Source organism: Bombyx mori, chromosome 12 (genome assembly GCF_030269925.1).
Source record: "Bombyx mori chromosome 12, ASM3026992v2".
Lineage (NCBI taxonomy): Eukaryota > Metazoa > Arthropoda > Insecta > Lepidoptera > Bombycidae > Bombyx > Bombyx mori.
In genome coordinates this window covers 51929-65864 of record NC_085118.1, presented here as the reverse complement: position 1 = coordinate 65864, position 13936 = coordinate 51929, and the positions used below count along the sequence as shown (strand labels likewise).

The 13936-nt window shown below is 47.7% G+C and overlaps 1 protein-coding gene across 1 annotated transcript; it reads left to right on the top strand.

Moving 5' to 3' along the window:
- Positions 1–5731: 5731 nt before the first annotated feature.
- On the top strand, positions 5732–13312 carry LOC134199897 (uncharacterized). The gene is made up of 3 exons (XM_062671599.1): positions 5732–5838; positions 11468–12548; positions 13304–13312. The coding sequence occupies exons 1-3, from the start codon at positions 5810–5812 to the stop codon at positions 13310–13312; spliced, it is 1119 nt and encodes a 372-aa protein (XP_062527583.1). The 5' UTR covers positions 5732–5809.
- The last annotated feature ends 624 nt before the right edge of the window (positions 13313–13936 follow it).

Here is a 13936-nt window from a genome sequence, read left to right as displayed (position 1 = left end):
GTCCGCACTTTCAGTGCAAATTTTCGGCCGTGACCGAAGGCTAAGCATTTTGTGCATTAGATGAGTGGGGACTGGTCTTGCACCCTGATCCTCTGCAGGTCAAGGTAAAGAGCTCCAGCCTCCATCATCCTTTGCCATACTACAGGTCTTTTTTTTTTTTTTTTTTTTTTTTTTCGGGTAGAGGGCCGAACCTCCTACGAGGTCCCCGCGCAAAAGGGGCGCGCGGGGTATGTGAGACTCAACGATCTGCATGGTGTTGTGAGCAGACCGCGGGCCCAAGGATTTTAGGACCCACCCACTAAACGACTCCCCTGCACTCTTACACCCGACGTCCGATCCCCTCCGAGGTCAGAACCCGGATGAGGTAGGGGGGCTACCGCGGTCAACACTACAACCAGACGGCGCGGCTCACCCCAAGGACGCCCAGCCGACGGAGCCTTCGAGGCGAATCGAAGGCTCTGAAACGTCGGCCGTCTCGGTACGGCAGCCCGTCGGGCCGCCCAGACGGTGCCGCTGGTGTCCCGGAATACCCCGCTGGACCAGAACCAGCCTGCCGGGTCGGGACGCGATACACCGTCGACCGGTCGCTCTAATCACTCCACGGCGGCGCGCTAGAGTGCTGGTAGCGCGCCGCGCGGCCTCACCCCTTCAGGTCGCCCCTTGACCTTCACCGGGGGGAGGCCGCCACCTACAGGGGCCGGGACGTACGGGCGTATTCCCGCCTCCGGCCCCCGGCTCGACGGCGACGGATCGGTGCGGAAAGGGAAGAGCTCTCCCTCTCTCGCTCCGCCGCCTCCTTCTGCGATATGGTGGACTCGCAGAAGTCGAGCATCGCCTTCCAGGACGCCTCGCTGCCGAGCATCGTAGCCACGACGCGCGGCAGCGAGAGGTCCTCTCCAATGACCGCGACGAGGGCGGCGCGTTGCTCGTCAAATCCAGAGCAACGCGCCAATGCGTGTTCCGCTGTGTCTTCCTCGTCGCGGTCAGCGCAGTGGTGGCACTGCGCCGTCGGTTCCCTTCCGGCTATTTTGAAAAGGTACCGGCCAAAACAACCATGGCCGGTCAACATTTGCGTCAGCCGGAAGGTGAGGCATCCGCGGTCGCGGCCCACCCAGTCCGCGAGAACCGGGCGGACCGCCTCGACGGTACGGAGGCCGGCCGACGGGTCCGCCAAGCGGCGAGACCACGCCTCCAGCACGGACCGCCGAGATTGGAGCCTCCGCGCTCGAACTACTCCTTCGCCGGGGCGCCCTTCCCCCCTAGAACGAAGGTCGCTTCGCCACCGGTAATTGGCAGCGAGCGCCTCCGCCTCCAGGTCCCAGGGTGGCGCCCCGGCGAGCAAGCACGCCGCCTCGAAGGAGACGGTGCGGTATCCTCGGATCGCCCTGACCGCGATCGCGCGCTGCGGACGTCGCAGCGCCGCGACGTTCTTGCGGGTCAGGGCGTGGCACCATACGGGAGCCCCGTATAGTGCCATCGACCGCACCACCCCCATGTAGAGGCGGCGCGCCACCTGATCGGGACCCCCGACGTTTGGAAGCAGCCGGCTCAAAGAGCCGGCCGTCGCCATCAGTCGAGGGCCCAACTTCGCAAAGTGAGCGCGGAAGTTCCACCGACCATCCAGTTCGAGGCCGAGGTACCGAAGACCGGTCACCCCGACCCCGACGCGGACGCCTCCGATCACGAGGTGGGCACCCAGAGGCGGCGCTCGTCCCGGCCCGTGAAACAACAGGGCCTGGGTTTTGTCGAGCGCCACCTCGAGTCCCAGCCGTCGGATCCTTGTGACGACGTGTGCCACGCCTGCGCACGCCAGACGGGCAGACTCCCGGTAGTCCCTCCCCGGAGCCACGACCAACGTGTCGTCGGCGTAACATATTACGCTCAGCCCGGGGAGGGGACCCCGTACGACGCCCCGCAAGACCCAGTCGTAGCCGATGTTCCACAGCAGGGGGCCCAGGACAGACCCCTGCGGAACACCGCGCTCGACCGGAAAGCGGTACATCGCCCCACCGTGTCCGATGCACTGGATCGACCTGCCCTCGAGGTAGGAGCCGATCAGTCGGCGGAGGTATGCGGGGACGCCGTGATACTCCAGCGCCCCCGCGATCACCGACCAGGGCAGGGTGTTGAAGGCGTTCCTTACATCTAAGGATAACGCCATCGCCACCCCGCCCCGGGATACAGCTTCGTCGGAGAGGGCCCGCACGCGCAGAATTGCGTCGATAGTCGAGCGGCCCTCTCTGAAGCCGTATTGCTCCGCCGAAAGATCGGGACCCGTCTCGGTCAGGTGCCGGACGATGCGGGCCGCGACGATTCTCTCGAGCATCTTGCCCGCTTCGTCCAGCAACACGATGGGGCGATAGCCCGCGGGTGAGTCCGCGGGGCGCCCGTCCTTCCGCAGAAGGACCAGTCTGCCCGTCTTCCATTTCGACGGGAACCGTCCCGACTCGAGGCACGCTTCGAAAAGCCCCCCGAGCCGGTCCCCTAGGGCCTCGAAGGCCAAGCTCCAGACCCGGCCGTGAACGCCGTCAGGGCCGGGGGCCGTGTCCTTCGCTCTCATTTTGGACACGGCCGCATGGATCTCCGCCCCCGTGATAGGGGGAGGGGGCTCCTCGGCAGCGGGAACGCTGGGGCGACGTGGAGGTGTGCCCCACGTGGCGTCCATCTGGGGGGGCTCAAAGTCCCCCCCCGCTGCCGGCGGGAAAAGCGCGGAAACTATCTCCCGCAGCTGCCGAGGCTGGAGCCGCTCGGTCACCGGGAGCGCCCACGGCTGCAGTTTCCTGCGAACCATCTTGTATGGGCGCCCCCAGGGATCTTCGTCGAGCGACTCCAGGAGAGTCTTCATGCTCTGCTTCTTGGCCTCGCCGATGGCCAGCTGCAGCGCCGTCTGCTTTTGACGACAGTCAGCGTGCAGCTGGGCCGCCGTCTCCGCGAACGCAGCGTCGCGACGACGGCGGCGGCGGTGGCGTGCGCTCCGGCGGCGCGCCCTCACGCACTCCTCGCGGAGTCTTGCGATCTCGGGCGACCACCAGAACGCACCCCCACGTGGTGCTCGGGGGCCGACCCGGGGCATGGCGGCATCACAAATGTTTGCCATGGTGCCCCGGAACCAGTCGACCTCCGCATCCACGTCCGCGAGCCGCGCGGGTTTTGGCGCCCACGCAGCAACAGCGGCCGCCTCCATCAGCAACTCCTTGTTCATCCGTTTCAAGGCCCACCTGGGGAACGAACGAGGCGCACCTTGCGGGAGCTCCTCTTCGCCGCGGGCGCCCACGGCTGACGACGACGACAAGGAGGAGGCGGAGAGCTCGAATCGGACGTATCTGTGGTCCGAGAGCGTCTCCGCCCCCTCGAGTACGCGCCAGCCGCGGGTGCGGCGCACGGCGGACGGGGACGCGAACGTCACGTCCACGTGAGATTGCCCGTTCCACCGCACGCAAGTCGCGACCGTGCCTCTGTTTAGGAGACAGAGGCCGGTCGCGATCGCCCACTCCGAAAGGGCCCCGCCTCGCGAATCCGTGCGGGGGGAACCCCAAGCCGTACACTTGGCGTTGAGGTCCCCCGCGACGATGACAGGGCGGGACCCGAGGCGGTGTAAAAGCGCCTCGAGCCCGCCCAGAAACCGCTCGAATTCGGCGAGGCTCCTGTTCGGAGAAAAGTACGCCCCGATCACGACGGTCCCGTCGATCCTAGCCGCGACGTACCCGGGTCCCCTGGCCACCATATCCAAGGGGGGTAACGCCGCGGACTGTCTTAGTACGATGGCCACGGAGCCGTCGACGTCCCCCATCCAGCAGTCCTGGTCGGTGGGGACGAAGTACGGCTCCGCGGCGACAGCAACATCAATTGACCACTCCGCCATGGTGTGGACGAGGAGATCCTGTGCCCTAGCGGAGTGGTTCAAATTGCACTGGAGGAAGCGGTGGACGCAACCCATTACGGGGCTACGTCCATCGCTCCCTCGTCTGTCCCGCCCTGCGGCTCTTCTCGTGCCGCGGCGGGAGCTGACTCACCGGCTGCCCTTTTTGCAGCCGGCTTCTTTTTCTTTCCGCCCCTCCTCGTTTTTGTAGAGGAGGGGGCGGATTTACACGCCGGGCCCCCGGCCCGGTGGTCGGCCTTCCTTTTAGCCGCGTCGCACAAGACACAGTGCGGCGCGGCTGCGGTGCAGGATGCTGCCTTGTGCCCCGGTTGGCCGCAGCGGAAGCACAGGTTGCTGCGGTCCACTGTCGAGGGGCACTTGGCGAGGCCGTGGCCGGTGCCGAAGCACCGAAGACAGCGCCACGGCCTGCTCTCCTGCAGTTGCACGTGGGCCACCACCCAGCCCACGCGCAGTTGTCCCGGGCTGTCCGAAGGCCGACCCTGTGGAGGGGTAGCCAGGACTGTCGCCGTTGCTACCGGGCAACGCGCCCACGCCGTCCGGGTTCCGATATATGTAGGCCGAAGCTCCCCAACTTTTACGTCGGCGAGGGCACAGTTGCCCTGCGACGCAATGGCCGCGGCGACTTCCTCTTTGGTGGCGCATTCGTCGAGGCCCGTAATTTTTACTTCCGCCATTTTGACGGGCCGCGCGATGCGCACCACCTCGGGGTCCGGCAAGATTTCCCGCAGACGGACCGCCAGTTTTTCTGCCGCGGCGCTGGAATTCGCGCCGGGGCATTCTACCAGGCGGGCCCCGTTGGCCGTCTGCCGGACCCTCAGGCCACCCTCCACGCCGAGGGCGTCCACATTTACGCCACCGCGCGCCTGGGTCATCACCTCGTGGTAGGTGATGCCCTTTTCTTTGCCGGCCGGCAGCAGCTCCACAACCACTGCAGCCGACCGCGGGGCGCGCGGCCTCCTTCGTCCAGTTCGGCCCCTCGGCTCCGCTCGACCCCCTTGGCGGGGAGCGGCAGCCGCAGGGACGGGCTTGGGGCGCGGCGCAGGAGGCGCCGCCACCTTTTTGGGCCCGCGCCGCACTGTTACATATGCCCCTCAGTAATAACGTAATATAAATAATAATGCCGACTAAGGCATTCTTGAATGCATTGTCTCTATATAAAGACGATATATTGCTTAAGCGCGGCAGAACAGATTTGGCTTGAGTAGCGGAAACACACATCATTTGTACTACTTCTTTAATAAAATAAACTCCGTGCCAGTCGCCGTGTCCTTTTTTAAAAAGAGCTCCTGGACCCACCCCGTAACAGTGGTGTCAGAAGTGGGATAGTCAGTACGTTACACTGGCTATCCGGATTGTCTTGAGCTCTTGATTTTACGTTGCGCTCATTGCCGCTGCTCTCATCATCAATATCGTAAAGGAAGAAAACCTGCAAAATATCTTCAACGCCATCTTCAACATCGTGAGAAAGAAAAACTTACAAAAATCTGCCACATCATACCCGCTCGTGCCGGTCAGTATTGATCGGCTGGTGTCAACCTGACAAAAACACGCAAAAACCAATAAGCCTGATATCGACGTCCTGCTGGTTCCTGTGAAACAAGCCCGAAGATTCGCCCGAAGCTCCAGTACCCGTGAAAATTCAAGCCGCTGATTCGTCCCTACTGCACCAGTTCCTGCTGACTCGTTCCTGCTAAGCCGTTTGCAACGTTCCTGCTGACTCGTTCCTGCTAAGCCGTTTGCAACGTTCCTGCTGACTCGTTCCTGCTAAGCCGTTTGCAACGTTCCTGCTGACTCGTTCCTGCTAAGCCGTTTGCAACGTTCCTGCTGACTAGTTCCTGCTAAGCCGGTTCCTGCCGTTTGCGACATTAAGACTTCCAGTATAAGCCTGCCAAACGCCTTGCTGCCATCCCATCATCCGTGCGTTCTCCGATGAAGTTAACAGCTCTGATATTCTTGCGGTGAGTGAATCATTCGTCTCGTATAACTACTACATTTTTTTAGTTGACCTTCTTTCTGCTAGTGTCTGTTTTGTTACTGTCAAAAGCGAATACTCGTAATAATGTCTACTAAAAGTGAAATAGTCTTGAGCGAACAATATCCTATTCAAGTACTATGTAATTTTATCAACCCATATAATGGAAGTCGGGAGACCCTTACGGCCTTCTTGACTAACTGCCAGGATGCGTTAGATCTTGCATCAGACAGTCAAAAAAGACTATTACTGAAATTTATAATTTCAAAGCTAGAAGGAAAAGCCAGAATAGCATGCTCAAATAAAATATTCGATAACTTCGAATCGTTGAGAGAATTTCTTCGTCAAAATTTTGGAGAAACTAAACACTACAGTCATCTATTTTTCGATTTGCAATCATGTAAACAACGTGCTGGCGAATCTGTGTCTGAATTTTCATTACGAATCGATACGTGCCTAACCGAGATGCAGACCGAAATCCATAATTCTAATACATCAAAAAAAGACCTATCAGGTCGTATTGCCATGACAGAGGACCTGGCGATACACTCTTTTATGTTCGGACTGACTCCTCGTATTGGTAACATGGTGCGATGTCGTAACCCCAAAAATCTTAACGAAGCAATTAATATCGCCATTGAAGAGGAAAAAATCCAGAACTTCGTTGCTAAGTCTCATTCAACTCATCATCAACAGCCAAAATTATCATCACAAGCTAGTTCATTTAATTCAACAAAAATAGAAATCGTTTGCAGTTACTGTAAAAACCCAGGTCATCACATTGCGAAATGTAAGAAACGCGAATACAATAACAACTTACGTAATAATTCGTATAATAAATATCGCCCGCTTAATCATATTCCACCTGACTCGGAATCTTCGCCTTTTAAATGTTGCGAAATCGAGAAAACCGACAATAATTTAAACTAACGTGTCAGGTATCGCAAATGTGCCGGCGATTGCCTGCAAACCAAACAGGCACAAAATTACGTAACTCTACTAAATCGCAACAATGCAAAGAAATTATTAGGTCGTATGCACAAGCGTGCAAAACTACTTCTAGTTCGTTCACTAATTCGCCAATTAATTCGTCTTCTAATTCGTTTACTAATTCGTCTACTAATTCGTCTCCTAATTCGTCTACTAATTCGTCTCCTAATTCGTTCACTAATTCGTTTACTAATTCGTTTACTAATTCGTTTACTAATTCGTTTACTAATTCGTCTACTAATTCGTCTCCTAATTCGTCTACTAATTCGTCTACTAATCCGGTTACCAAGCCTTCTACTAAATCGTTTACAAAGTCACATGATAAGTCAACCCCGGTATCCGCTAAGCCAGATACTACTCGTAAATCAATCAGTCAACTTACCCCTCAAACGATGCCATCGGCGATATCTCAAGAATATTTGCCGACAGTGTACGATATTTCTCAGCATAAAAACACACCGTTACCTTACATACTTGTTCATACATCCCATACCACGAATCCTATTTCGTTATTAGTTGATACGGGAAGTTCAATATCTCTTATAAAAAGTACCAGTATTCCTTGTTTACCAGTTCTTGAAAATCACAAAATAAAATTCAAAGGCATCAATGACGTAAATTCACACTGTGAATCACTGGGCAAATTCCTTTTGTCAATAAAAACTAACCAATCGAATCTATCACCTTTTTATTTTCACGTAGTTAAAGATGTTAACCTGGATTACGATGGTATTATAGGATCAGATTTTTTAGACAAAAATAGTGCATTTATTAATTATTCAGAGAAATACCTGGGCATACTTAGCCCCTCTACGCAGCGTTTCAAGTTACATATGTCACAACCCTACTATATCGTTCCGCCAAGAAGCGAAATGTTTATTGAATGCGCTGTTACTAACCCGGAGTTAAAGGAAGGTTTAATTTTAAAAAACACGCATGTAGACTATCCTAGTGTGTATTTTTCTAAATGTCTAGTTAGTGTTAAACCAAATAACAAAATTAATTTGTCTGTCCTGAATACCTCTGAGTCGGAAGTAAGGTTACATGACCTATCTTTCACCCTCGAACCCGTGTCTCTGATTCTAGAAAATGACCCTCCGTCTAATACTTCCGACAGTACTCACGAGTCATGCTGTTACCAAATTAGTTTTAACTCAGTCCGGGAAAAACGAGTTCAAGATGCCATTCGGTGCGAACACTTAAATAAGGAGGAAGAAACATGTTTACGCAGTATCTGTTCCGAATTCTCAGACGTGTTTTTTCTTGAAGGCGACAGCCTCACGTGTACAAAAACTCTTGAACACGAAATACGCACTACATCTGACACACCGATCGCTGTTAAAAGTTACCGTTTCCCTGAGTGTCATAAAGAGGAAGTACATAGACAAATAAATGATATGCTACGTCAAAAAATCATTCAACCCTCTATCTCACCATGGTCAGCACCTATATGGGTAGTACCAAAAAAAACAAGACTCCTCCGGTAAACCTAAGTGGCGTATTGTTATCGACTATAGGAAGTTAAATCAAGTAACAATTGGTGATGCCTATCCTATTCCGAACATCACGGATATCCTGGACCAGCTAGGCCACAGTAAATACTTTACCACTCTTGACCTCGCGTCTTCGTTTCATCAAGTCAAGGTGAAAGATACCGAAAAAACAGCATTTAGTGTGCCCTCGGGCCATTACGAGTTCACGCGTATGCCTTTTGGTCTTCGAAATGCTCCTTCCACATTTCAAAGACTCATGAATATAGTACTAAGCGGCCTTCAAGGCACTCATTGCTATACATATTTAGACGATATAGTCGCTTTCAACCACGATCTCTTGTCTCATTGTCAAAACCTCAGAAACATATTTCATAAGCTCCGTGAACACAACCTAAAATTACAACCGGATAAATGTGAGTTCTTTCGTCGAGAAGCACAGTATCTTGGACATATTATTTCAGATAAAGGAGTAATGCCTGACCTCAAAAAGGTTCTCTGTGTCACTAACTTCCCAGTTCCGAAGTCTCCACGTGATATAAAATCATTTCTAGGTTTAGTCGGTTATTATCGTCGCTTCATTGAAAATTTCTCCCATGTTACTAAAGCTTTAACTAGCCTTCTAAAAAAGGACGCTACGTTTCAATGGGGTTGTGAACAACAAAAAGCCTTCGACGAACTGAAAAACAAAATAACCTCGGCTCCTATCCTTCAGTACCCTGATTTTACTAAACCCTTCGTACTAACAACAGACGCATCCAATTACGCTGTTTCTGCTATTCTTTCTCAAGGCGAAGTAGGTCAAGATCTCCCAATAGCCTTCGCATCTCGAACCCTGAACAAATCAGAAGGAAATTATTCTACAACCGAAAAAGAATGTTTAGCTATCATTTTCGGCACAAAAGTCTTCAGACCTTATCTGTATGGACACAAGTTTAAAATCGTGACCGATCATAAACCTTTGCAGTGGCTATTTAACTGCAAAGACCCGGGTTCTAAGTTAGTTAGATGGAGGTTAAAATTAGAAGAATTCGACTACGAGATTGAATACAAAAAGGGGAAATTAAATTGTAACGCAGATTCCCTATCCCGCAACCTCGTTCATACTCTCGATGAACCAACCGTTTTACAACCACCCCCATACCTTGATGAACAGTCTCGAGTAGACGAGCCCCTTACGTTCGATGACTTGTCTCCGTTACCACCCCCCATAGACTTCAACGCCCCAGGTCCCGTCCCTTCAGAAACCCCTCTTGGACAAGAAATGCCTAGCCACCCTACTCAACCTCCTACAAAAGTCCCTTCTCCATCACTGCCCTCGCAACCGTCACCGTCAACTCCTGAAACCTATGAACAATATCTAAAAGTGTCCCGACAATCGAAAGATCCGTTTAACACAAATATTCAGGAATTTAACGACTCTCTACTTAAAGCTAAATGTAAGCTGATAGCCTACCCTACCTCAATTGACCTTGATGAGTCTGTACCATATTGTTCAGAAATCATAGAAATGTCCACAACTATGCCTGACATACGTGAAGTGGAGAGAGAACTGTACTCATTTTATTCTACCGGTAACGCTAGTCATTTATTTACACATTTGTTTGTCCGTGTTCATTTTTACGATGAGTTTACGTATAAAGATATTTTTAATGTTTTACGTTGTTACCGTGACATGATAACTACATGGTATAGCGAGGAAAAAGAATGTGCTATATCAGATTTCTCAGACCCTTACACGAAATTGTCATTTACAAAAATTTACAATATCGTTGCGTTTCTATTTCATGACACTCAAATCAAAGTAAATATTTACCATAACAATATCCAATATCCTACGCCTTCCGAAATCAAAAAAATATTAAGAGATCACCATGATTCCACGACTGCAGGTCACCCCGGAGTCGCTCGTATGTTAGGACGAATAAAAGAACTATATTGGTGGAAAAATATGCGACAAGACATAGAAAACTATGTCAAAAATTGCAAATCGTGCCAAATAAACAAACCGCTGCGCCAAGTTAATCGCTCCCCAATGATAATCACGTCTACCGCCACTAGAGCTAATGAAAAGTTATTCCTAGATTTAGTGGGGCCATTACCCGAAACACACCATAACAAATTCAAATTCATTCTTACGTTACAAGACGATCTCACTAAATATTCTCAAGCATATCCCATGGTCACATGCTCCGCCGAAGAAACAGCTCGTTCATTAGTAAAGTATATCTCCCATATCGGTATCCCTAAGATCATTATTACAGATCAAGGTGCTAACTTCTCTTCCGAAGTAATGAAGCAGTTAGAGCGTTTATTCGGAATAAAACACATTTTTGCTTCTCCATATCACCCGCAGACTTGTGGCGCCCTAGAAAGAAGTCATTCGACTCTGAAAGAATATCTTAGGTCGTATATAGTTGAAAACCAACATACATGGGACTTATATCTTAGAACAGCAATGCTAGCGTACAATTCCAATATCCACTCTACCACAGGCTTTTCACCATTAGAACTGTTATTCGGGTTTAAACCCTACATCCCTAAAAGTATAGACTCTCTCGACCTTAATACATACAGCGATTATATAAGAGCACTTAATCACCGGTTATATTACAGCCACAGATCAATGATCTGTGATTACAGCCGTCAAAAAGCTTTACAAAATATAGAGTCGTCAAAAGAAAGATCAAAAAAATACTACGACTCTCACTCGAAACCGATTACCTATAATATTGGTGACATGGTCTACGTCCGTTGTCATCATAAGCAAAACAAAGCCTTATCTCCTGTATGGAAAGGTCCATACAAAATCATAAAAATAAACGGCAACCACACGGTCACCTTATTAATGAACCGTAAACACGTGCGTCACCATTATGATGAAATAAAATTAGCAAATGACGACGCACTATAGTCTTATTAAAGCTAACTCGTTTAAATAATCCCTTTATTTTCGAACATACTTAATTCTTTTACTCAAAAAGAAAAAAAATTATATTATAATTATAATAATAATCTTACACTGAATAACTATTTGAAACTTTTACTATTTTATATGTTTACTATTTTACAATATTTGATTTAGTGGTGATAATAAACGAATGCTTACTTATTACTATTTCTGTTCCCTTTCAGGCCCATCTTAGTGCTATGTACAAGTCATCAAATCATAACCCAGATAACAGATAGTCCCGGTCTATACTACGATAGACTATCTGACGTCAAATTTACTAATGATAACTGGAATGTTGTAACTTATTTAAACACTAATAACATACAGTCTCATCTTGATAAAGTAGATCAATTATTTGAAAAAGTAAACTCTTTCTGTAAGGACTTCGAGTCCTCCAAAATCCAGTTCGATTGCATGAACGCCATTTCGTCATTACAAAGTCAACACGATAATAACATCAAAAAGTTTGCATCTGTATCCTATCTTACTAGTAGTCGACAAAGTAGATCAAAACGTGGGCTACTCGACTTTGGTGGCTCTGTTCTTAAAACATTCTTTGGCACTCTAGATTCCAACGACGGTGTCAAGTTCTCTGATGCTATCGACCAAGTACAGTCAGACGAAAAAGCTTTAGCGCATCTTATGCGTGATAATATACATGTGATAAAATCTACAATTTCCACATTTAATAATTCAATGTTAAAATTCAGTGAAAACGAGAAACGTCTAAATAAAAATCTAGAAATCATAAATTCGGCATTCGAATATATTATAAATTCTAACGATAAATTACAAATAAAAACAAAATTTAATTCTTTATTCCAGTCCTTAGAAAGTATAATCATTGCATTGTCTTTCGATATCGAAGACATAAACAACGCTATTTTATTTAGTAAAATGAATATTTTGCACCCGACTGTACTCAGCCCATATCAATTATATGTCGAGTTGGAGAAACATATAAATGACCTACCTAAACATTGCGAACTTCCTATATCAATATCTTTACAGAACATTCACGAAGTTATCGATATTTCTAAACTAGTATGCTACTATCATAATAATCGTATTATCACTATAATTAAGATACCCCTCGTGTTACCTCAAGTCTATAATCTTTACCATATTGTTCCTATGCCAGTTCCTTATGACTTAACAAAACCAGACACTTATGCACTTATAGCACCAAACAAGCCATACATGGCATTAACAACAGATCGTATGCTTTACTCACTGTTAGATGACTTAGACAAGTGCAAATTCGTGAGTGAAAAGTGTTATATTTGTGAATTAGGTAATGTGTATTCGACGCTTGCGAACCCAACGTGTGAGACAGTTATCTTAACCGAAGTTGTCAATAAAGTTCCAAGTTCATGTTCGGTAAAACTCTTAAGGGGTCACGTAGATTCCTTCTTTAAACTTAATAAAAATAGATGGATATTTGTTCAATCTGAGCCTGGAAAATTACATGTAACTTGTTCTAGTAATAGTCTCAACTATGATTATATTTTGTTAGGAACAGGAATAATGTCCCTGTTTAAAGACTGTAAAGCTTTCTTCAAAACTTTACAATTTTCGTCTAGTGAAACATTTATTTCTAATGTAACAACTCAAGTAGCTAACTTCAACATTTTGGAAGATGATTGTTGCGAACGTACAAAACTAAATAAAACTTTGGCTATACTTCCCTTGTTAAAATTAAATAACCTTAATAATTTAGACTCATTGTTACACGCCAGTATTCATCTAGATACTCTAGAAAAAGAATTAAATCATTTGGAAAGTCCTTCGCACTTTCAAAAATATGCTGTTCATTATATGTCTATAAGTTATTCTCTTACTGTTCTGTTTTTCTTGTACCTTATATTTAGATTTCGTAGATGGTTTTGTTCAAGTAAACATAATTCTCATTGTTGTATACAAATCTTTAATCAATGCAACAAAGATCGTAAAAACGATCATAGTAATGTTACACAAACTGTGCAAATAAATAGTGAAAAAGATTATTCATGTCCTAGGCCTTTTAGGAGAAATCTTATGTTGTCAAATTCGTCTAATAATGTCGTCGTCGAGTAATGTTATAATAAATTATATTCTTTTAAATAAATTGTATAAGTTTAATTAATAATTATAATTAAGACCTTTAATAATTATAGATTTACTTACTATATCCTGTTTTCGTATTTTACTTAATAATTACTTAAGTGTTTTTGATATTGTACTTAACGTTTATTTCTTTAAGATATAGTTACTATTTTATTTTGAGTACTTACTTGTTTTATCCTGTATCGTATGTTTTATTTTTCCTATTTTGTTATCCAAAACAAAAGCCAAATTCTATACTTACCGCTCTAGTTTATTTCAACGTCAACGTCCGTGACCATTCATCGGTGACGATGAATCTTAAGGAGGGGGATGTTACATATGCCCCTCAGTAATAACGTAATATAAATAATAATGCCGACTAAGGCATTCTTGAATGCATTGTCTCTATATAAAGACGATATATTGCTTAAGCGCGGCAGAACAGATTTGGCTTGAGTAGCGGAAACACACATCATTTGTACTACTTCTTTAATAAAATAAACTCCGTGCCAGTGGCCGTGTCCTTTTTTAAAAAGAGCTCCTGGACCCACCCCGTAACAGCACCA

Bases quoted from the DNA above. Each gene is read 5' to 3' on its own strand.
- LOC134199897 (XM_062671599.1), top strand. From the start codon at position 5,810: ATGAAGTTAACAGCTCTGATATTCTTGCG. The intron at 5,839-11,467 runs GTGAGTGAATCA...GTTCCCTTTCAG, and splicing joins ACAGCTCTGATATTCTTGCG to GCCCATCTTAGTGCTATGTA.